This window comes from Lathamus discolor, chromosome 1, assembly GCF_037157495.1.
Source record: "Lathamus discolor isolate bLatDis1 chromosome 1, bLatDis1.hap1, whole genome shotgun sequence".
Classification (NCBI taxonomy): domain Eukaryota; kingdom Metazoa; phylum Chordata; class Aves; order Psittaciformes; family Psittacidae; genus Lathamus; species Lathamus discolor.
The window spans coordinates 123,679,909-123,703,811 of record NC_088884.1 but is presented as its reverse complement, the minus strand read 5'-3'; the positions used below and the strand labels follow the sequence as shown (position 1 = coordinate 123,703,811).

The following is a 23,903-nucleotide window of genomic DNA, read 5'->3' as shown; positions in this document are numbered from 1 at the left end:
TCACAACCCCATATTCTCAGAACAGAGAGTGTATTCTTTACACAGAGATGAATATAGTTTAAGTACTAATTGTACCTGCAATATGAATAAAAAATAGTAATAATAATTACACCTTATGGTTGAATGTGAGAAAGGCTGTGAGCCCAATCCTGTTTCCCTTCGTGCCAAATTTTAAATAAAACTGAGAGGAAGAAAAGTAGGTATTAGGCCTCTTTGTGAGGATACAGTTGTGAAAGTTAGTCTCCAAATATTTCAGCTATTACTGATACAGAAAAGGTTATGCCTAAGTATAGGATTTAATCCTGGGTATCTAACCTATGTTAGCTTTGCTTAAGGGCAGCTGGCAAATAAGGGTAGTATAGCATGACATTATTGGGCCATACCACATCTGTTTACCTGACCCTCATTGGATACCTTTACCATTACTGATGGAGTTGCAGAGGAAGTAATTTAAGAACAGGCCATATCTTAATCTGGTTTAGACTCCTCAGCACTGGATCAGTCCTCAGGAGCAGACTCAAATCACAAGCACTAAAATGACAATGTCTGCAAAATTTGCCAGAAGATGGAACAGAAGAGAATCTTACTTCACTAAAACATTACACCATCAAAACCTCCTGCTATAAAAATTACCTGCGAATCTAGTAATTAGAACAATATATCAAAACCAAACCAAAGATTGTGTAATCTAGTGAGAACAAAAGTAGACTACTGCTATAAAGATTATATACTTATTTTAAGCAGACTAGTAGAAATTGACAGTCATGTATTTCTAAAAATGCCAAAACTGGCATTGTGTACAGTAAATATTTATACACTTCAAATATTTAAACTTGTGATTTTCTCTGTGCTCTTCAGTATACCTGTTGAGAAGACTTCATTTACAATTCAGTAGAAACAATACTTACAGTTTTATATATATGTGTGCGTATATATAAAATTATACATATTCAAATGAATGCTAATAAATGTAAACTTCCTGGGACCTTAAGATTCAAAAATTATACATACAAGAATTTATTTATGTGATTTTATCTCAAACACTTGTCTAATAGCATGTATTATTCACACTGCATATATCTATGCAAGCCATTGGAGAGAGGTGGTTTCTAAGTATAATAGCATGTATTATTCACACTGCATGTATCTATGCCAGCCATTGGAGAGAGGTGGTTTCTAAGTATACAGCAACCTGCAGTAATGGACCAAATTTCTAAATCTCTGAATAGAGAAGCAGCAATTACTTAGTAGCAATTGTGTTCACTTTTTAAATAGTATGCTGCTGATACAATGTTGACCTGGCTGTATTGAATATTTGAAAAAACAGGCTAACACCACGATTATAGTTAGCCTGTTTCATGGAGACTGGCAACAGGAGAAGTACTTCCACAACTGAAATTATGCTAATAAAAAGGGGTAGTTACTTGAGCTTGTGTACCCAAGTAATGAATCAAATCCTGATGTTAGGCTTCTTGGTTCCTAAGTCTTTGACCAACTGTTCTAAATAACTACTTTCTTTTTTTTTTTTCTTTTTTTTTTAATTCTCTCTCTTTCCTCCCTACTGTTTCCTCTCAGATATCACCCCTGCCAAATTCAGAATCCAAACCTTCCAGATTAAAGGCCAAAAACATGTGGACATTCCTAAGAATGCAGGTAAGCAAGCAAACAGAATGAGGAGAAACAATATGAAGAAATGTGCAGTTAGGCATTTTATTTGGTCATAAATGAAATCAATAACACGGAATGATAAAAAACTATTTTTTTGTAAGACTTTTTTATTGGTTTTGGGGTGTTTGGGTTTTTTTTTGGTTTCTTAAAAAAGTTTAGTGTTATTTTAATTATTTTTAGAAATAAACTGCTATAAAGTATTTTTAATCAATATAGATGTATTTATAGTAAAAATATATTCTAGCCATTGTCATTAACTGGCACTACTATTAGCTTCTTGGCTGTGGGACCAGGTACAATGCACTGCACACTAGCATTTCTGGTTATTCCAGAACAGATGCGTTCATCAGAAAACAGACACTGTTGCTCTTTGCAAAACAAACAAAAGGTAAAGACTTCATGCTTTTCAAGCTGAGCAAAAGCTTGGACAAAGGCACTACACAGGTAAATTGTGTTATTATACAAAGAAATGAGAACTTCTGGCAGTCACACAGCATCCTCATGAAAACTGCACAATCAAGTTTCAGACGGATCTATTGAACTTCCCTTACCTGTGATGGTTATTAGATCTGTGTAAATCTAGAGCACCTCTGCCAAGCTAACTACCTGGGAAGGCAGAACACCTTGCAAAAGTAATACCAATAATCTGAACAGCAACCAGAGAACTGTGGCCTCACTTCACAGTCACAGAAAACCTTTGTGCTTGATTAGTAGGATTTGTGTTCTTGTGAGGAAGGAAAAAAGAGGAAGTATAAGGAAGAAACAAAAAGAACATTTGGGCTGAGAAACTGGAACTGAGCAGGCTCTTGCCATAGGAGGTAGATTTAATCTTACTGAAACCAACAAGTTCAAGGCTTGTTTTTCATTTAAGGTAGTCACCCATTCTGTTCAACATTTGTATCTGTGTAAAACTAGAACAAATGAACAGAAGCGATGAATGTAAATGATCTGGGTGGAAGGTTTCAGTTGTGTATTTTTCTACAAGAAGATACCCAAGAGAAGTCACAGAAACACATGTGAAAAACTTGGACAGCCTGAAGAAGGTCATACCTCAAAACCAGCTTTCACCCCTTGCCACTTCTGCACTCTTTCAAAGAGGCAGAGCTATACCAGCTGTTCAGGATGACAGTCCAGGCTTCTCTTCAATAGTACATGATGAATAATTCCAATCTGGAGATGATACAATCTTGCTGTCTTTCAAGCCCAGCTTTGGTCCTCTTCAGTGTCCTCTCTAACATCTGGTCAAGGCTCAGGGATGGTCAAGTAGAACAAACAGAAGGTTGAGAAACATTAGCAGATGAACAGAGCACAACAGGTAATAAATATGCTGCCTTATAAACTAATACTATGCACATGCTTGAACACTACGTCATGATTCTTACAGTTTCAGAAAGGATATAGCTGAAAAAGATCAGAGAATCTAACAAACTTTACCAAAGAATAACTAAGTAGTACTCAGCATACAAAAGGGCATCAAGGAGTAATAAGACAGACATCCATGAACGGCCATAGTCTTTCTCAGTGTGAGAACAAGGGATTATAAAATGAAATTAGCAGTGGGCAGGTTTTAAAGAAAATGTGTTTCTTCACAAAATATACAACTAGAATGGACCAGAAATATATTTGACAACTTATAAAGTGCCTTGTACATGATAATAAAACCTTCTACAATAAAGTAACCTCCTCAGTTGATGTGAGGTGAGTGGTGGACACTATCTACCTGGATTTCTCTAGGCTTTTGATATGGTTTCCCACAGCCTCCTCCTAGAGAAAACGATGCATTACAGTCTAGACAAGTGGTCTATGTGGTGGGTGGGGAACTGGCTGACAGGGTGCACCCTGAGGGTGGTGGCTCCTTTTCAAACTAGTGACTCATCACTACTGGGGTCCCCAGGGATCAATATTGGGCCTAACACTGTTTAGTGTCTTCATAAGTGATCTGGATGATGGGATCAAGTGTACCCTGATAAAGTTGCTGATGATAGAATCATAGAATCACAGAATAGTTAGGGTTGGAAAGGACCTCAAGATCATCTAGTTCCAACCCCCCTGCCATGGGCAGGGACACCTCACACTAAACCGTCTCACCCAAGGCTTTGTCCAGCCTAGCCTTGAATGATACCAAACTGAATGTGAAAGTGGACACTCTGGGAGGGAGAGACTCTGCAGGAAGATCTTCATAGGCTGGAAAACTGTGATAACAAGAACCTGATGAAGTTTAACAAGGACTAAGGTCTTCCACCTGGGTAAACATAGTCCAAGAGTGCAGCACAGGCTGGGATCTATTTGTCTAGGGAACAGCTCTGTGGAAAGTGGCCTGGGGATTCTGGTGGACAACAAGCTCAACATGAGTGAATAGTGTGCAGCTGTGGCAAAGAAAGCCAACAGGATGCTGTTGGCATCAACATCAACAAGGGCATCACCCTCAGAGTGCTGCTCTGTGCTTGTCAGGCCATACTTGAAACACTATTCAGGTCTGGTCCCCACTATTCAAAAAAGATGTGGACAGGCTGGAAAAGGTGCAGAGAGAGCCATAAAAATGATAAAAGGACTAGGAAGCCTGTAGTATGAGGAGAGGCTGAGACAGCCAAGTTTGTTCAGCCTTAAGAGAAGAAGCCTCAGGGGAGATCATGTTCCATCATTTAAAGGGTGGCTACAAAGAAGATGGGGACTCCCTTTTTACAAGGAATCACATGGAAACAACAGGGGTAATGGGCACAAGTTACTCTGTGGGAGATTCCAACTGGACAAAAGAAAATTTTTCACCATGAGAACAATTGGCCATTGGAATAATCTCTCCAGGGAAATGGTGGATTCCCCAACACTGGGCACTTTTAAGATTCAGCTGGACAGAGGTCTGGGACATCTAGTCTAGGTCATGCTTTGCCTGAAAGGTTGGACCAGATGATCCTTGACGTCTCCTTTGAACCTGGTATTCTATGAAGAATTTCTGTTGTCTGAAGGGACAACCAGACACATTCATGCAAAAGACATCAACAGAAATAAGTGCCTAGGCTCCCTCCCTTCCTCAAGAAGTCCCTGCAAGACAGACTGTTGGAAATGGGAAAATACTCTGCACAGAAAGCAGAACGCAACACTACGCTGCCTTTATACCCACAGTTTTGCCCGCCATCTGCTGCTGTTCTGCTTTCCCCTCCCTGCGATGCACCTTGAGCCACCTGCTCTCCAAGGACACCAGCCCTGGGCCTGCGGTAACTAGTTCTCTTTAAGTTCAGTCACGGCCTGCCGAGTCAACCTGACCGAGCATCGCCAAGGCAGAGCGCGGCCCCGGGGGGGGGCGGGGCTAGCTGCTGCCTCACACAGCCCGAGCCCGGCCCCCTGCTCCGCGATGTGCCAAACCCTCAACTCCAAGGCAAGAAACGCGGCCACGGGCAGGTCACCCCCAGGACGCAGCGAAGGCACAGGCTGCACCGCAGCCACTACCCTCAGACAAGGGCCCACCCAGCTGCGGCCCGGCCCCGCCCCGGGGCTGGCGCTGCGGCGCGGCTCGGGCCCAATAGCGGCTGGGGCGCTAATAAGGGGGCGGGGTGGTGGGGCCTGCGCCTGGCCCGCCGGTGCCTGGGCCGTGCTCGCGGTGCTGATTAAATCCAGCCGCGGCGGTGGAGTAGGGGATCGTGATGGCGCTGGCGGCGGGGGGGCGGCGGCAGGACTTGGAGAACGTGAGTGTGGGCCTGTGTGGTGAGCGGGGCCGGGGCCGGGGCCGGGCGGTGGTTCCGCCGGGGTGACTGGCCAGGCTGCTCTCAGTGGTGGGCGCTGACAAGAGAGCGCCTCGTTTTACGCTTCGTCTCTTCCTTCACGTCTTTCCGCTGTTGTCTGTGTCAGGCTTTGTCGTCCTCTTCCGGCCGAGGCGTCTCGTAGATGGCCGCGTCGGAAGTCAGGAGCAGCCAGGGACGCTCCCTGGCCGGGCCGAGCTGCACCCACCCCTCCGAACCGCCGTGCCCCAGCAACTTGGGTGTGCGGCTGTTCTTAATGGTGGTTATTAATTTAATCAAGGCCGTTCCTGCGGATTTAGTTCTTCGGGGTTACTTTTTTTTCAGCTGCCAGGTCCTGTAAGCGTGGTCTTTGGTTTATGTGCTGTGAGCTGGTGTGAGCGCGGCGTTTCAGTGTTTGTCTGCGGCGCCCCCACCAAACTGACAGTGTTTATCTGTTGTGCCACCCCGTGCGGGGAGCCGCGGCGGGCAGGGTTTGCTGCCGCTGGCTCTGCCTGTGGCTGCTGCCTGCCCTCTTCCTCCTGGTGCTGGTGGGGGGTCACATGCTGGCAGTGCATCAGGGAGCCAAGAGGCTGAAGCCTTAACCCATGCTTGTGGTGACATCGGTGCCTAATAGAGAGGCCTGTTCGGTTTTGTGGTTTAGCTTTTGTTGGTGGAGGTTTTTCGTGTGGGTTTTTTTTTTGTTGTTGTTTTTTTTTAAGGGGTTTTGATGCATCTTAACAATGAAACCTGTGTTTTTTCCAGTTAGGACACTTACTAAATTTGTCTTAATGCCAGATTACCTGTGTGGAATCAGCATTTGCTTTAGTTCCCTTCTTCCCCACATTGCCTGTAATACCTACTTAGAGAAATTATGTCATACGTCAGTGCTTCTGAATGCTGGCTGTGTTTCAGGATGCAAAGATGGGCTATAGCTGGTCTTGCAGTGACTAACATCATCAAACATGTTCTAATAAAGCTTCATCTATGAGGGGGTGGGCTGATCTGTCATAGTATTGCAGAAATGCTGAGCTCACCTGTTCCCATGAGACAGAGTATACTGCCCTACTGCCACTGCCTTTGGGAGGTGCTAGCTGTTAACTCTGCAATTAATTCTTTGATAGGAAGGAATGAGGCAAGACCTCTTGGCTGCTGGAGTGCCTGTCCTGCACTCTTGCTTTTAGAGCTTAAAATTATACCTGACCCCTGAAAATGGGAGATGAGGAATAGAGGGCTTCTGTGTACCCTTTATTTTGGATTTTATATCGGTGACATAAGAGGAGTGCCATTTGTAAACATCAGTCCTGCAGTAAGAGGTCCTCTTACCATGCAGATATTTCAGCAGGGCTTGTTTACACTTAAAGACCAGGCTAATTAAAAGGCATTAAAGGGGTGAGGGAGGCCTGTTCACACTCCTCTATAGTTGGGCAAGTGTGGCATTCACAGTACTAAAATAAAAATGATTGCTGACTGAAATTAGCCTTGATGTTCCTTCACTGTAGCCAGCTGTCTGTAGGTGAAGTAATACTGGGGAGCCAATCTACAATTGTCCCAGTTAATATGAAGTAGAAGCCTAGGTCTAATTCCAGAACTTCTTATTGTGCTGATGCTTAGAAGAATGACATGCCTCGTGTCTTGAGGCTTATGCTGCTTTCTGCTATGGCAAGGACAAGTTCTCAGTTTAAAACCAGTAAATATCCCAGTGAATCTGGCATGTCTCTCTGAATAGGAAGGACTCTGGAGTGGGATGGAGTCTGCCCTTATTCTTTTATTTCTTTCTGGGCTATGGTTGGGTGTCACTCAGGAAAAACGCAGTCAAAACTTGATTGGGAATCATAGAATCTTGAATTTATGTATCTTGAAGCAAGCAAATGGTAGCATAGGGCATGACAAGATGCTAAGAGGGAAAACTTGTTTCTCTCACTATGTCACTGAATGTAGTTTAAGCATTCACAGTGACTCTGTATGTTCAGCTTAAGGTGGATTGAATGACTGTGTCCTGGACTGGAAGGAGCAGGTGCATAGCAGTGGGGCAGGTTCCTTATCCACGAGGAAAGGGTTTTCCTTCCACCCATACTTAGTTGTACTTTTTTTTTTTTTTTTTTTAAACGAAGGTTACTTCTGGAAACTTACACAGCCACAACATCTTGCTGATTTGTGAAATCAAAGCCCCAGTGCATGGCACCAACATGACAAGTAAGGGTTGCACATGCTTTCTAGTGCAAGCAGAGAATGTCTTGCTCAGCACTTGGTAACATCATTTTCCCTCTGAGCTGCTGCTGCTTTCTTTCCTCAGCTCAGTTTGAGCTACTGCTGTGCAGGCATTTTGACATGCCAGTAGTGTCAATGACCGAATCACTTGAAACTGTACTGGTACGCTGCAGCTTTGTTACTGCTTCTGACCGTAGTTGGACAGAAGTAGGAATACCAAGGTTTTTTGTAGTCCCTGTATAAAGCATGTAAGAGTCTTTAATTGTCACTTTTCCCATCTTTTCACATAAATTTACTAATACTTATGGCATATCTCAGGAGTGATGTTGAAATACTTTTAATACATTGTAAAGGGTAAGGTTCCTGAAGGCCCAGAGTAATGTTGGGAAGTAAATTAATGTCAGGTTCCTCAGGGACTGAGTTATCACATAAAGTTTTGATAAGCCTAGAATTTAAGAGCTTGTCTGAAGATACTAACCTAGGTAGGTTTTGGGCTGGTTTTTTTTTGGGTGGTTTTGTGGTTTGTTTTTTTTTCCTGTGGGATTCTGTGTTGTGTCCCCCCCCCCAAAAAAAAAAACAAAAACAAGAAAACAACTTGATTTGCCAACAGGAAATTGCTAAAACTTTGTACTTTTAGAGCTTACCTGTTACTACTACTCATTGCCCTTCCTTTATGTTCCAGGGTTCCCTAGAAATAACACAGAGTTTGGAAGATGATCCTCTACTGGATGCACCCCTTATTTCATCTCATACATTGCATTCCCAACTGAGGCCAAGGTTTCATGCTATCCCAGCAGTTCTACTTGCCAATTTTCTGTTGCTAATACATGTAAGTCTTAAGCATGATTTCCTCATGAAAACTTGCTGTCACTATTCTGAATTCTTACCATTCATATAGACAGAGTTCTCCTGAGATTTGCATACACTGTTCTTCCAAACCAATGAAGCCTTATTTGCAAATGAGTTTTGTTCCTGTATGTGTTTATATGCTACATACTGTGTTCTTATTCTCGTTGTTTGTCAACACTAACATGCTATGATGCATCTTGTTAGGAAGAAGACTTTTAAATAGTGTGCTGTTGGAAATCTACTTGCAGTATTACTGCTGTAGAAGTGCTTATACTAGTTATAGAGGGCTAAGAATTTTGGTGCCATGCCTCTTTGAGGCTGAGCTTGATTCAGAGGGAAGGTGTAAGGTATTTCTTATGGTAACTAAACAAGTAATGTTGGACTTACTACAGGGGTTTTGCAGAGCAGTGGATGGAGAGAGAAAGGAATCCAGATATTACTTCCTGATCTGACTTCTGGGGTTTAAGGGTAAAAAGCACAGATAAAGTAGAAATCTTGTACCTCACAGTAGGAAGGCCTTCTTGAAGCTGATAGATAGAAGTAGAGATTCCTGCTTAGTGTGTTTATCCTTGGTAAGCTGAGAAGGCTTATTGCTGGTATTGTGTGTGGAAACAAGCATGAAGGAAGGTTGAAGGGATCTGATGATAGGATCTAACTGAAATGGTACTTGCATGGCACTTACGGACGTGGTTTAGTGGTATACTTGGCAGTGTTGGGTAAACAGTTTGATTCTTAAGGGTGTTTTCCACCCTAAATGATTCTGTAATGCTGCTAACATAGTATGTGTATAAAGCCAGAGTGCACAAGACATGTATATATGTATTGCTAGCTGTTTCAGAGGTTCATTTGCTCTCAAGCAAAAGAAGCCATGCCTAGTGCTCTGCAAGACGTATTCTGCCAGAGCTTTAAAAGCACATAGCAACCTCTAAGGCCTCTTTTTGACCAGCTGCCTAAAACTGTTCAAACAATATGCCCTAGCCTTCTAATTTTTGAAGTAAATGTTTTGTGGGCATCTCAGAGGATCTTAATATTACTATCTGTCAAGTAGGCTTAGGAAAGACTTCTGCTGTTCTGCTGAATAAACTTCCAAAATTCCCAGTGGAAACTCTGTATCCAGTCTTACTGCCTTCCCATTCCTCTAGGAGGTGCCATTAGGATGGCACTTGGTCTGCATTAGGAAGGTAAATTCTGCTATGGTAGTAGGACACTTTTCCACCTAGCCTTAGGTCCTTACTATCTGCTACCATAATGGATGTGGCCAAATGTCAGTCACCCAGATCCTAGGAAACTGCTATTTCTTCTGTCCTCAACACTTCCTCTCCCCTCCAAATGGAGAGAAGTGAGGGGAGGTGAAGAGAGAAAATTGCTGAGGCCTCTGTCAGCACATACTTCTCCAGGTAAAGTCTTGTTGCAGTAGCTGAAGATGCTGCAATGGCCAGTTGGTCCTTGGAGCAAAATGGAGAAGTAACATTTTCTGTTCATGAAATATGACTTATAATTGCCACATAAAATAGTACCATTTCTTGATGGAAAGATGGATGGGAAAAATAAGTTTATAGAATTTCTTACCTGGCTGCTTCTGCAAACATCCACAAGCCTTGTGGGATGTGGAAACACCAGATTAGCTTCTGAGTGACAGTCTACCAAAGGGATTAATATCCTGGAGAAGTTAAAACATCATAGTAGTATGTGGTACAGTTGTAATTAATCTCTAAAGTAATTTATATATAAACTTGGAGCATTTCTTCTCCACCTTACTGTGCCAAGAAATGGAGTCAGTTGGCAATGTAGCTGCTTTGGTGCAGCTGCCTGGTTATATACAATTCTGAAATACGTGTAGGATATGCTGGAGTGTGATAAGGTGGGGTTTTTGAGTAGCTTTTCTCTTGCCAAGCCTTGCTTTTCTGCAGGCTTCTAGCTCCTATCAGGAGAGTCTGGAGAGCAGTGTGAAGTGTATGGGCTAGAAAATTCCTTTATGTTAACCCTGCCTTTCCTTAATCCTCTCTGTGTATGCACATACACAACTGAATTTAAACGCTACTTTTTATCAAAATACCTTTTTTTTTTTTAATATTAAAATCCTTTATACTGGAGTGAAGTGCATGCTGTTGGACTTTTCCAAAATGTAAGCAAAATCATATTTCAACAAATGCCACTCTTAAATCCCAGCTACCTGTTTCCTCTGTACACATGCACTGCTGTAGCAGATTAGCAGAGCTACAATGCTAGGCCATTCTTGCTTGCATTGACTTAATATAGCCATTTTCTGCCTTTAAATAGATTCTGAACACCTGGAGGGAGTAGAACTAGACATATTACTGTTCTAAAATGGCAAACCAAATAGTAAATGGACTAAAAATGTGGTTAGCGGGGTTATTTTTAGCTTTGTAAGAAAAGGAGGTGGTAAAATAATAGATTAAGTAAATGCTTTGATGAGAAACCACCCTTTTATTTGACTTAATCTAGCTACTTAACCAATATCAATTTGGGATTTAATTTGTATTTGAAGTAATGGATAATGTAGGACACTCATTTTTTATTTTTATTTTTTTTATTCCCTTCATGCCTTCTGTGTCTGTCCTCTATAGTGCTTCCCTTGGGTATTGCTGATTGTGTGAGTTATTCCCCCTTCCTTCCTCCCTTCCCAGTTACACAACTCTGTTCACAGCCACAGCAAGCTAAGGGCAGTTTGTATTGAGAGTCATTAAGGGTTCTGAAAGGTTAATTTATGTGAATAAAGTTGCTTGAGAAGTAACAAAAATATGAAAGATAAGTTCAAGAGGGTGGTGGGCTCTTTGTATTTAATTCTATGGATACATAAAATAGCAAATGAAAATTGCATGCTTTCCTCCATCTTTACTCTTGATGTGTTGGTGCTTTTTTTTTTAAGCTTAAGTATATTAGAAGTATTAGACTTTTGCTGACTTGAGGCAAATTGATTTTGTTGTGTTTAGAAGTTTTTGATTTACTTCTGCTTTAGTAAGAGTAGTTTTTGTTCTCAGTTCTGTTTTTAAAATATTCCAGTTCTGTAGAATGAAGCAGGATGAGAAGGTATCATTCTTATTTACTGAAATGAAAACAGTACTTTGTATGATAAAGTTCTATAAAGATTAAACGAGCCCTGTGTTTATACATATATCCCAGATAATATGCACCCAGGACTCTGTCTTCCAGTTGGCCAAAAAATTGCTGATGCTGAAAATTTAGAGCAAAGTTTATAAGATGGAACAAGTTATGGGATAATGACACTAGTCTGAAAGGACAAGTGTATATACACAATTTGACTATAGTCTGGTTATTATAACAAGTTCTGAGAAAAACTGGGGGGGGGGGGGGGGGGGGCAAGGTAGTAAATACACTGAAGAGATTACCAACTGGCAAAGATGCCTACCCAGTATCAGTAATTAACTTTAAGTTGCTATAATGTTTCACTTTTTTCTAATGTCAGAATGTAGTGAGTATCTTCAATGGGTACAGTTAAGTGTTGACATTCACTTATGTCAATTTAAAGAAACCTAGACTAAACCAAGAAAATGAGGCTGACTTGCAAAGCAATAACAAGTGTAACTGAGTCTAAAAAGATGTGATTTTTTTTTTATTTTTTTCTTTTTTGAGGAAGTGTTCCCCTCAAAGTGAAAAAGTGAAACAACATAGAAAAGAGGATCTAGAAATATAAGTTCACTGTGAATGGGAGACTTGAGGAATAGTGAAATTGCTTTAGAGGAAATTCTGGGAAGAGTGGTAATTCTCAGGTCTATTCTGCAGGAAACTGGTTAGCCTCCTGAAAGGCAATCTTACTACTTGGCAATTTCGGTCACCAGTATGTTCCCAGAATGACTTGTAGCGGTTGTAGTAATTGTCTAATGTTTTATATATTATTTCAACTCTGTTATACATTACTAAATTAATTTTATTAAACTACATAAGCCTGCCTTTATACTTATACATTTATATATATGTATATATAGTCAAATGTTGACTTTCAGTGGTTTTTCTCTCTTCCAGGTTGCTTTTGTTGTTCTAGCATTTTTAGCAGCCATGTTTTGTTCTTACCCCAATCCAAATCAGGATAAATGCCCTGGAAACTATACTCACCCACTTAAAGTGCAGACTGTCATCATTATTGCAAAAGTAATTCTGTGGACTCTGCATGTTTTTTTTGAACGATACATCCAGCACCATCACAGTAAAGTCAGAAGCAGAGGTTACTTCTCAATATACCGATCAACAAGATGCCTAAAAAGGCTTCCACTGCTGATACACTCCACAGGTAAAGTGAACTTGTTTTCCTGTTTTGTTGGTTTGTTGGTTTTTATTTTTCTTCTAAGCTTTAAACTATGATACAATAAAAGACTGAACGGTTTGTTTATAAATCCTCATAGGCAGGTTTTTAAAAGCTTGTAATATATAATATGCATTTTATATAGGGTATTTTAATCAGATGGACGTCTCGACTAGCCTTTCTGGCCTGCCCAGATACATGCTGTAAAGAACTCCTCTGGTGGAAAAATGAAGTTGAGTAAAACATCTCGTCATTTGCATCTAGTCTTCAGCCATAAAATGTTCAGCCAACCAGGTCTGTGTTTGGCTGCCAGTGATCTCAATATGTGTACTCATCTACCTAGCTGAATACGTGGCAAGACTGCTAGTCCTTCCAGGAAGCGTGCTACTCTCTTCAAGCTCATCAGTTCATGTAGAAACTTATGAATTGCCTGTTGCTCAACAGGTGTAGGCTTTTTTCAGTGATATCCTGTGATAGGACAAGGGGCAATGGGTGTAAACTGGAGCATAGGAAGTTCCACATTAACATCAGGAAGAACTTCTTTACTGTAAGAGTGACAGAGCACTGGAACAGGTTGCCCAGGGGGGTTGTGGAGTCTCCTACACTGGAGATATTCAAGGCCCGCCTGGACAAGTTCCTGTGTGATGTACTGTAGGTTACCCTGCTCTTGCAGGGGGGTTGGACTAGATGATCTTTTTAGGTCCCTTCCAACCCTTGGGATTCTGTGATTCTGTGATTCTGTGATCAGCAAAATAAGCAATTTGCTGATCTTCAGTGGGGCTATGTGTAATATTCAGTTCTACTTCTGACTGCTTTATTTTTTTCTTTTTCCAACTTCCTATGGAGAAAGGATGATGTATAGGAGTGGTTTAGCACTGTATATTGTAAGTTACATCACTTGCTAGTGAAGCCAAAATAAGCAGTGGTACAAGTAACTGGTTGTAGTTTTTTCTAACAGACTACCTCAGCAAATATAACTTGAAGGGATTTTTTTTTTTTTCACATATAAATAGCAGTGGAAAAGGAAACAGTGGTGGCTTTTACAGCATTTTTGCCTCTTATAATCTCATATCTCTCCTGTGGATTTTCTTAATAACTGGAGTAGAAACTTTCTCACCAGAATTGATAAGTTACCTAGTCCTGCTTTATATAAACCTTAACTTGCTTTCTGCCCAGCCGCTAAAAGAGCTAGTCAAATGTGCAAAACTTCAGGCTCTGGCCACTAGATAGAGCTCTGAAGATAAAGATGTGTTTGGAGTGCAGTAACAAAATCAGGCTACAGCTGGCTTAAGCATGTTTCAAAAGAGAGTAGAAGGGCTACTTCTGTCTAATGCAATTTAATCTGAAATACTTAGCCCTGTCTGCAGTCTTGGATGGAGCCCACTTCTTCCCTGCCAGACAAATTCTGGGCATGTGTCAACAGTTTAGGTGCAATCAGTTGTGTGCTGTAGACTTTTCATGTAGATCATCTGTAGTTCAGAAGGTGCTTGGCTCCATTACGGCAAAATTCCTGCCATGCTAATTGCAGCTGATAACTGAACTGCCAGGATGGAAATGTTATGTAATGCAGCATGAAACAGACCTGTGCAGTTCCCTAGCTACATCAATGGTCTTAATACACTTGGTGCTTTATCCAGGCACTTGTATTAACAGGAAAAAAGGGAGCATGTCACACTTGGTATCATAGAAGAGGTTGTGTAAAGAATTAAAAATGTTTTAGGTCTGTAACTCAACACTTTGTGTTCCTTGACCAATTGTTCTCATTTCAGTTAAACTTTCAGTAAGTATTAAAAATAATAGCTAGGCAACTAGAAACCTACATAAGTATCTCCCTGTGAAATGGAAGTGTTTGGGTTTTCGCTCTGCTAGCCTCACTTAAATACACTCAAGCCTCCCCAGCCTGAAGGAAAATGCCCTCTCATTTTGAACTGACTGATCTAAGCTATTAGGAATTGAAAGAAACAAATAGTTTCCAAGCAGTTTTGGGAATGGGTAGCAACAATGTTAGAAACTCTTTAAGTCCATACATGTGTATTAGGTATTTTGAGTGCATTTTTTCCAGTCTTGATTTTTAAGTCAGGAAAACTGGTAGTTCTCTACCACTACAATAAAATGCTGAAACAAAACCTCATTTTGCTGCCAGCAGTTGTAAGCTTGCATCACCTATGTTAGGAAACTAGCCAAAGAGGCAGGTATGATATGAAATGAAAAGCATTACTGAAATGTTGCAGTCTGATGAATGGAGACACTGGGGATGAGAGAGTACTAAGTTACTTTCAACAGCTAATGACATTGTTATAACTGTAAAATACTACATTTGTTTTCTAGGTAATACAGCCCTGCTTTTGATTCTGTCAATGCAGCATTCCTTTCCTGACCACAGTAAAGTGTACCTGTATCTTATCCTGGGAGTCCTGGGCCTGGAACTGATTAGCTCACTGGCATGCTTAGTGATTTACACAGGTGAGAGAGGCAGGTTTTGCCTTCTTTAATGAGACTTACTGTAGCTGCTACTCCACTGTTCTGTTTGCCCTCACAGTAGCTCACTGGGGGTACCCCAAGGCGTTAAACTGCAACTACAAATGCAGAATGATTCTGTGCTTGTAGAAGGAAAAATAAGGTAAATCCAGAACAAATGGGAAGGTTTTCGGGCTTGATTTGATTTCCAAGTGCTGCTAAGTAAGGGTTCCATGTTACCTCAAAGCTGTTGATCCAGTGAAGTGGCAATAAAAGTATAATTGCTGCAAAAGTGTTCTGTAAACAGGCTTGTCTGTTTAGCAGTGTGCTCTCAAATGCATGCAGCACAAGCTCTGAAGCATTAAGAGCTATCTGGCTTAATCAGAACTGCTTCTTGGATTTACATGTGTGACTTGCATAGTTGATAATGTGATTGTGCTTTAATCTCCAGTCTTTTCTTCCTTCCCTGATCCCACTCAATTTCTCTTTGTCACTAAAATGGAAGATTCCCTCTACTGAATGTTAAAAAAAAAATAAAATAAAATTGTGGCTTTTGGAATCTGTGCTAATACTGAAATAAGATACTGCTTCATGAAACTGGGACATTGCTTTGTACTGTCACCGTTGGCTTGTAAGGTTATCTGTTCTTAGGTTTGGTGTGAACTGCCAAGAGCTGATAAACCTCTTTCCATTTAAACTATTGAAGAACTATCTGAAGTTGATTGATTAAATGTTTGAACCAAATAGCTTCCTCTGATCCTATTTTAATGCAAGCCATAAACCCAAATAATTTTCAACTCAAATGAAAATGCCTAGGTTGGGAAAGAAAAGCTAAACACTGAAAAAGTACAAGACACTAAAAAATTCAATTTTTTTGGTTACCTGAAGAAAACCAGAGATGTTTACTGTGCAGTCCATGGCTATTTAAATTATATGCAGTTTCTGCTCTTGAGTTAGTTTATAATGCTGCTTCCTGATTTACAGGCTCAAACAGGGAGATGATGCCTTAGCTAAGTGGCCTTGGTAGCAGTGGTTTCTCTGAGGTAGGGTAGGGAGACCAAAACCAATGGGCAAAACTTACAGCTTGCTCCTGACTTTTAATCAAATAGGAGGATGGAGAGTGGAAATACCTCCTTCAGGACTGCAAGAAGCTTAAAAAGTAAAAGCCATTTCTGTGATGGTCAGTATTTGTCTTAATCTGATTTTTGTTATTTCATAATTGGTAATCTGGGATGTAATTTTCTTTTGGAGAAGGAAACTTTGCTGTCTTCTTAGTAATGATGCACAAAGAAATACTGAGGAGTAGCTTGGTTATCTAGGGGAAAAAAAATGTATTGACTCTCCTGCAACAGTAACTGAAATCAAAATGCAACAAGAAATAAGGTCTGGGCTCTAAACTGCATCTTCCTGTTAAAACTGTGCAGAGGTCTGAATGCTGTAGGCTTGTCAGGCTTTCCTCTGAATGGACCAGCATGGCTCAAGTAGACTGTCCTCTAGAGGAATAAAGGCAATGATGAGGGGGCACAATCATGGCAGTCCTAGAGAACTATTCCAAGAATGCTGGAGATCATCTCTTCTTTGCATAAGCATGCTTACTTTCCTGGGAAACTCAGGAAATAAGAGAGAAACTGCAGAACTTTAATAGAACCTCAGGAATTCCAGTGAAATGCTTTTTGCATTTTGGTTTTGGTTTTTGGTGTTTTTTTTTTTCCCCCACCCTTGAGGGCTCTTAGAGCTCAAAGAGCTACACTGTGTACCTCTTCCGCTGGCAGGAAAGGATAGGTTAAGGTTTGAGCCTTGAATTCCTTAAGAGCTCTCTAACTATCTTGCTGGTTACTTGTCACCAAAAGTGTCTTTTTTTCTAGCTTGTACTGTGCCAGTTCCTGTGACCGTCAGATTCATTAACCAGCTTATACTAGGAAGTGGTGCCATATAATGCTTTGTTTTCCAGCTTGAGGCTTGAAGGATCTAATGAGTCCTGGAGTTAAGGAGAAGAAGGGGTAGAGCTGTGTTAATAGGAAGGAGTAAGTCAGTTCCTTTTGAAAACAGCTGCCTTACTCCTCATCAGCCTCAAAACAACAGTGTGAAGCTTCATTCTCTAAATTTTGTTGTGCAAAATTAGGGTGAACTTTTACCCTCAATATGAGGCCTTCCAGTCATGCTAGGCTGCCTTTTCTGGTAGGTAGTATAACTTGTTTTCCATCCATTGCTTGCCATGCTGAGGTAAGCTCAGAGACTGCATTTGTGTGTCTTCTGTGTGCAGTTGTAGGTTGTCTTTTTAAGTGTTTAAGCATCAAGCTAAAGCTATACCAAAGAAAACAAAACTATTTGGCCAGTTTTGGAAATAGCTGGAGAATTTGTAGTGGTGACACAGATACTCTTTTCTCTGAGCTGAGTATGTGACCGGATGGAAAAGGATGAAGCTTCTTTAGTAAGAGAGTTTCCAGGGCAGTCCTCTGCCCAGGGTTGGAGTGCCCCTATCCAAGGCAAGCACTTAGATACCACTGTTAAGATAGTATCAGCTAATGTTGCTGAACAACAATGGGCAGAGTAAGGTCACTTTACACAAGGAATTCTTTCTTGTGTTAGTATGTTACTTCTCAGTTTTGGAGGGAAGGTAGCACCAGTTCATAGACTGATTTTTCCACAGTGGAATTATTAGTTAACTAACAGAATTAGTTAACTAATACATAAATTCTTTCCTGTAGAAGGTCGATGTATCTTATGAATTGTATGCTGCCTAACATTCTGGGAAGTACTATTGCCTTTCAAAAAAATATTTCCATTCAGCAGTATGGGTATATATAGCTGTAGGATGCAGAGGCAGGGATTCAGAAATATACAAGGAGTTGCTGTGATTGACTTATAACAGGCTTGACATATATAAATTGCTCAAGTGAGGTAAATGCATGGAATGAAGTAAGATACAGACAGCTCTAAATGTCAGCTTACTATTCTAAGTTTGTTATTGATAGGACAGGGAGTCAAGCTTTAAAAGATTTACTAAATATATGTATTTAATGACTTTCTTACATACTTCTAATATCGCTTGAATAAAAGACTAACATTCCCACAAACAACTCATGTTGGGAATTCCACATTCGTTCCTTCATGGCTTTATTTGTAGAGGAATACTATCATAGAAATAACTAACCTTTGAGCCTAACTTGTAGTTAACCTCTGGAGGGTCTTAGCATTGTTTTAGCAGGGTGGCCTGTAGTAAACCCCATCATATTATTGACTTGTAAGGACAGTCTTACTCTGCTGCAGTAGTGTGGGTTTCTCATGGAGCTGGACTGTAATGTTTTTAGTGGCATTAGATGTATTTCTTCACAAGCAGCCTGACCTGCGGAGTCCTGAAATACATACTCCAGATCTCTCAGTACATTCCACGAATCAGGATCTTATGTTGGATGGTTTCAAATGTTTTCAGCTTCCTTCCAAAAATAATGCAAAGGGTGTCTACAGCTTCTCTTACCCCCACCCATTCACATTACACATCTATTTAAATTGAGTCTTAAACTTCATTAACTGGTGTCCAGGAATAACTTCTGGTTCTGATAGCCAGCGCTGCAAGGTTCACAGTGCGAAGCTAATCTGAGCCACTCTGGCTTTCTGTAACAAGTCTGCCCTAGTTTTAGCGCAGGCAGGCAAGCTGTGCTTCATTGGAGGCAGTCTGGTTAAAATGGTCTTTATCAAAGAGTTTAAGTTAAATTCTGACCTAGATATTAGTATCTATGGCAGGTTGCTTAATTTATGGCCTGAATTTGGAGACTCAAATCTCAGTACCCTCTCAAAGGCAACTGAGTTTTCACTCTCTCTTAGGTGATAGGTTAAACTTTGCAGTACACTCAAGCTTCCCCATTCAGGCCTTTGCTGTGGTCATTTAAGCAGCAGCACTAAGGAGAAGAAGAAAAAAAAAAAATACAAACCAAAAAAAGCCCCAACTAAACAACCCCCCAGCCCTCCAAGGAAAAAAAAAAAAAAAATCCCATTCCTAACTTGTATTCAAAGCCGTTCCAGAAATGAGCAGATAGAGATCCTGCTTGTTTCTCTCCTTCCTCCCCACTCCCTTGATTCCCTTATTGTCTTTCCATCTCCTATCCTAAAGCAATCTTATAACCATCTCCTTTAGGCTTTTTTTTTTTTTTTGTACTTAAAATTCTGGAGCCTGGTGGTAAAGCTTTTCTTGTTTGGGGTTTTGGGGGTTTTTTTTGGTTGCTTTCCAACTAATTTATGAAACTTTGTTGCAGTGAAGATAAGCAACTTCAATCGTGCCAAGCCAAGACCTGACATAATTGAAGAAGAAAAGATGTATGCCTACCCTAGTCACATTACCTCAGAAATTGGTTTCAGGTAAGATTTTCTGTGTTAATCTTGTGCTGTGTTCAGCCGTAGCATATAGGTAATGCTGGCTACTGTAATTGCATTACTTTCTGTAGTCTTGTATAATCTTAAATATGGCAACCAAAGAAGAGGTAGGAGTAATAGTTCTGGAGTAAACTATACACTTAGGACTGCTATTTTATGTGCATAGATGAGAAGCAGCACAACCCTGTACTTTCTATGTACAAACTGTAGTTTGTTATGATAAAGAAATCTTCAAACATGAGGGCAGAAGTTACTCTACCATTCATGGCTGGTTTCATGAATCTTTAATAGAAATAATCGTGCTTAATCTGGTTAGCTGATTTTATATGGGAGTTTGAGGAAAGTTACTGTTGTCTTATACTGTTACTTAAAGTATGCCTACAGAAGCCTAGCATCTTCAACCAGTTCTTTCAGGGAAGGAAATACATTATGGGCAGTTGATACATGAAGAAAGCTTTGCAGCTTGTTCTGTGTCAGCAGTTGGACATCAGATTCTAGCAAGGAATTTGGAATATATTTACAGTTTGGGAAGGAACTTTTAAGGTGGGTAAGGTAGGAAGAGGTAAGGAAATCCGGTGAGACAAACTATCCAACAGGAAGCTCTCAAGCACTGAGACTGATTGCTTGTTGGGCCTTTGTACCTTCTCACTGCTTGAGCATCTTCCAGTTACTGACATGAGTCTAATGTGACTTAAAAAAACCCCATAAAAAATGAGTAGGGATTTCCATATAGGAATTTACTTAGGAATTTTCTAATCCAGCATGACTTGCTTTTTGCTGCCTTGGTAAAAAATGGAAGTGCAGCGATGACTTATACTTGGCACTTCCCTTGGTGTGACAAATGCAACACACACATGCTTTTATGGAACTTGGAAGTATATGTCCAGGATACAGGAAGGATTTACAGTTGTCTTGATTTTTGATACAATGTCTGACTTCCATCTTGATATAAGCACCATGGTGAATGCATGGTGGACCTCATTCCTTTCTCATTCAGCTTCTCCCCTGAGAAATTCGTGAATGCCCAGGGAATGAGTCTGCAACAATGACCAACTGAGGAAAAGACTGATTATTTTTGATTAAAGAGTGCAAACTTCCTGTAAGAACTGATTGCAAAACAGTTACTTTAATTCAGCTCTATACAACTCTGCCTCTCCATCCCTTGAGAGTTAAGGTCTATTGAAAAGTGAATCCTGTCAGCCCTTCAGTTGACCCTGGTTATAGAATGTTTTTTTTAATATTATGACCTCTACAATCTATGCTGCTGACCAGGACCTCTTCTGATGCTGTAAGTTGATAGTGCAGATTGCTGGTTACTGTTGCAAGGTTTTTGTCTAGAAAATGTGGTTTTTATCAATTTTTCCAGTTTAACTGGAAGGAAGCTTTTAATTGGACCTAAGTTGGGGTTTTTTTCTACTCCAGATGTCCTTCTCAGCATTTTCTAAGAACTGATGCTGTTAGAGTATTGTGAAAGATATCACTGTATGTAGTAGTATAACATGTATGCTGCTTCAGGTTAGTCAAGAAAGCCATCTTGCACAGCTTATGATCCCTGCTGCTGAATAAAAATACTGTGCCTGCTTAAAATAAACTTCTTGATGTTTGTGTAAAAGGTGCCGTGGGTTTCTTTGTTAGTACAATTCTAGCACGTCTTGCTCAATAACTTAAAGTTTGTGAAACAGTAAGAACCCTCATACTGGTTAAGCTTTTCTGTAGCTGTCTACCTGGAAATATATAGCTTTATTGTGTATTTATGGCATGAAGTTTAGCTAAACTTTTTCTCTTTCTGCCTTCTCATGCAAAATGGAAGTTAAGCGTAAAGATGTAGATTTCCTCCCTCCCTCAAAAGTTGGTTGAGATCAACAACAGTAAAACTGAAGAAAGTAACTTCTTTAAGTATTAATTAGCTGACACTTCATATGTTGGAAAGTTGCTATTATTGAAATCTGTATTTTTATTTCAAGGGAAAATTCAAGTTTAGAAGAGATAGTTGAAAAGCAAGGAGATGTAATAGAATATCTTCAGCGACACAATGCACTGCTCAGCAAGAGACTATTGGCACTAACATCTCAGCAAATTAAAACTTAACAGAATTTGCTGCTGGAGCTCTAGAGGGAACACAAGGTAATGTAATATCCAGACAGATTTGTACAGATGACTCTGCTTCAATCATATTTCACATTTTGAAACAGAAATGGAAAGATGAGCTCTGCATACACTATAGACCTGTTACAACTGGACACTGACTGCTCAAATCATCAGTGCTGAGGAAAAGTTCTGGAGCTTCATGGAATTTTTAATTCCTAACAGGTTAAAGTTGGACCTGGAGTAAGGGTTTAATGTTGTTCAATTGTTGCTATTATTTTGTACTGCTGTAACCTTTAAGCTTCAAACTACCAAGTATTTTTATATTTCTAGAATACAGATTTGCTATCTAGAAAAATCTGATGTTGCAAAGGATGTCTTTTCAGTTTCTAGTGCTGAAGCTGAGGCTAGGTGTGTTCTGTCACAGAGTCTCACTACTTCTAGTGTTAGAGGTGGTATACTTCAGTAATCCTGTACAAGGTACTTTCTTTCTAGATCTGTCTCCTTTTCCCCTTTTTGTCAAGGAAGAGGAATGAAACTGTTGCTTGTGCCAGTGGGGAAATTTGGCATCCGATTTAGGAATTAAAAAATAGCGGTAGGTGTCCTATAATAGCAGATTTCACAAGTGTGTGGTACAAAATAATGCCATGATAAGCAATATGAGCAGTTGTTCAGAATTCTGACTTGAAAACCTGTACAAGGGATCTTCAGGGATGATGACTTTCCCATTACTAGGAGTCTGGGTTCAGCTAATGATCAACAAGATTCCTGCCAACTGAACTAACTTGATACAAAAATACGTCAGTAAGATGTTCTGATGTTGTAGCTAACTTGTGTTGAATGTATTTAAAGATCCTGTTTAAAGATGCATCAGATACATCTTTGCTCTTTCTTTTGACTCTTCAAAAAAAATAGCAGCATCTTGATTTGAAAGCTAAGTGTATGTGGGGAGGTGAAAAGCAGCTGAAGACAGGTCTTTCAGAAGTTGAAGAAACAAGAATTTTTGGTTCTGTTCATGGGCTTACTGTGAATGCAGGTGAAAGAACAGTTCTGTTCTGGGTATTACTTTTGTCTACCAGTGTAGACCAAGAACTATTTCAGAAGCCAATGCCTCTGTGGGGACAGGGTAATTGCTAGTCAAAACTGAGAAGGCAGCTTTTAAGAGTGGTCTTGTGCTTGAATGTAAGAAAAACAAAAGAAAATGAATCCATCCTACTGTGTCCTAGAACACAACTTTAGAAATAACCAAATGTTTAATTTGCAACAAATATGGGGATTGTCTCATTTAAAGGAATACAATAAATATTGGAGGGTTTGCTGCTATCCAATACTAGACTGTTCTCCCTAACTGTTTTTTCTAGAAAATGCAGCCAAGATTTTATAGTGATCTGTAAGGAATACAAATGTGTTTTGTTTTTAGAACTCAAGTTTTGATGTGATTGTATGTATCAATTTGTATGATTTCTATGAAAAGCAGTAAAATGTGACTGTGAAGTTCACGCACAATAAATGCAACTAAGGAAGAGTATGAATCCTGTCATTTCTAGGCTCATGTACAGCTGGTGAAGACTTCCAGACTGTGCAGATTTTGCTATGCTGAAGTTCTAGCAGTACAATTCTGGTGCTTAAACTAGCCAAAACCTGTTATGACAAGGCTAGCTGAGCACTTGTTCTGAAGCTTTAAGTTTAGTTTGCTTTTTTTTTTTCTGGGTATTGTTTTGCAATCACGCTTCAGGCTTTCTCTGCTACTCTTTTTCATAGAGGAATAGGCTTCATAGTGTAGCGGAACTTCACTATATTTTGAGGGCATTGCTCATAGTGTCCTCCTCTCCTTCATGACTGCTTAAGGAGAAACTTGGATTAACCAGCAGTACTGCTTTCTATGGAACCTGCCTGCATAAAAGTAGAGTGCAGGTTGCTGTTATGTGAACATGCACATCCATTGCCCTTTGTAGTTCATAGCTCTTAAGTACACAAATTAACAACTTGCAACAACCAACTCCCATTTTTATATGTTATTACACTGCCACTGTGTCTTGTTTTGTTAGCATCTTTAAGCTTAAAAAAAAAATAAATAAAGGGGGGGTTTCACATCTGTGCAGGGCACAGATCTCATCAGCTCACCTTGAACACTTTCTACCAGCTGGCCATGGTAGGGCTATGAAGAGTTGAGCAGGGGCTACCAGAGCATGGCAAGGACAGTGCACACTGGGAAGTGTGTGTCAGCTCTCAGGCCCTTGCTGGCATCTTTGCACCAGATGGTGCACAAA

At 40.3% G+C, this 23,903-nt stretch overlaps 1 protein-coding gene across 2 annotated transcripts; it reads left to right on the top strand.

The window, feature by feature from the left end:
* The first annotated feature begins 5,220 nt into the window (after positions 1-5,220).
* Positions 5,221-23,339, top strand: TMEM192 (transmembrane protein 192). Of its 2 annotated transcripts, none has more exons than XM_065693937.1 (6): positions 5,221-5,348; positions 8,272-8,418; positions 12,444-12,708; positions 15,049-15,183; positions 19,431-19,533; positions 21,513-23,339. In XM_065693937.1, the coding sequence occupies exons 1-6, from the start codon at positions 5,307-5,309 to the stop codon at positions 21,634-21,636; spliced, it is 816 nt and encodes a 271-aa protein (XP_065550009.1). In that variant the 5' UTR covers positions 5,221-5,306; the 3' UTR covers positions 21,637-23,339. The 2 variants fall into 2 exon arrangements, with proteins under 2 accessions (XP_065550009.1, XP_065549998.1); XM_065693926.1 differs by lacking the exon at positions 5,221-5,348 and adding an exon at positions 5,542-5,661.
* Positions 23,340-23,903: the final 564 nt, after the last annotated feature.

Coding starts and splice junctions, on each gene's coding strand:
- TMEM192 (XM_065693926.1), top strand. CDS start 5,548: ATGGCCGCGTCGGAAGTCAGGAGCAGCCAGGGACGCTCCCTGGCCGGG. Junction 5,662..8,271: donor GTGTGCGGCTGTTCTTAATG/GTGGTTATTAAT, acceptor TTTATGTTCCAG/GGTTCCCTAGAAATAACACA. Junction 15,184..19,430: donor ATGCTTAGTGATTTACACAG/GTGAGAGAGGCA, acceptor ACTTTGTTGCAG/TGAAGATAAGCAACTTCAAT.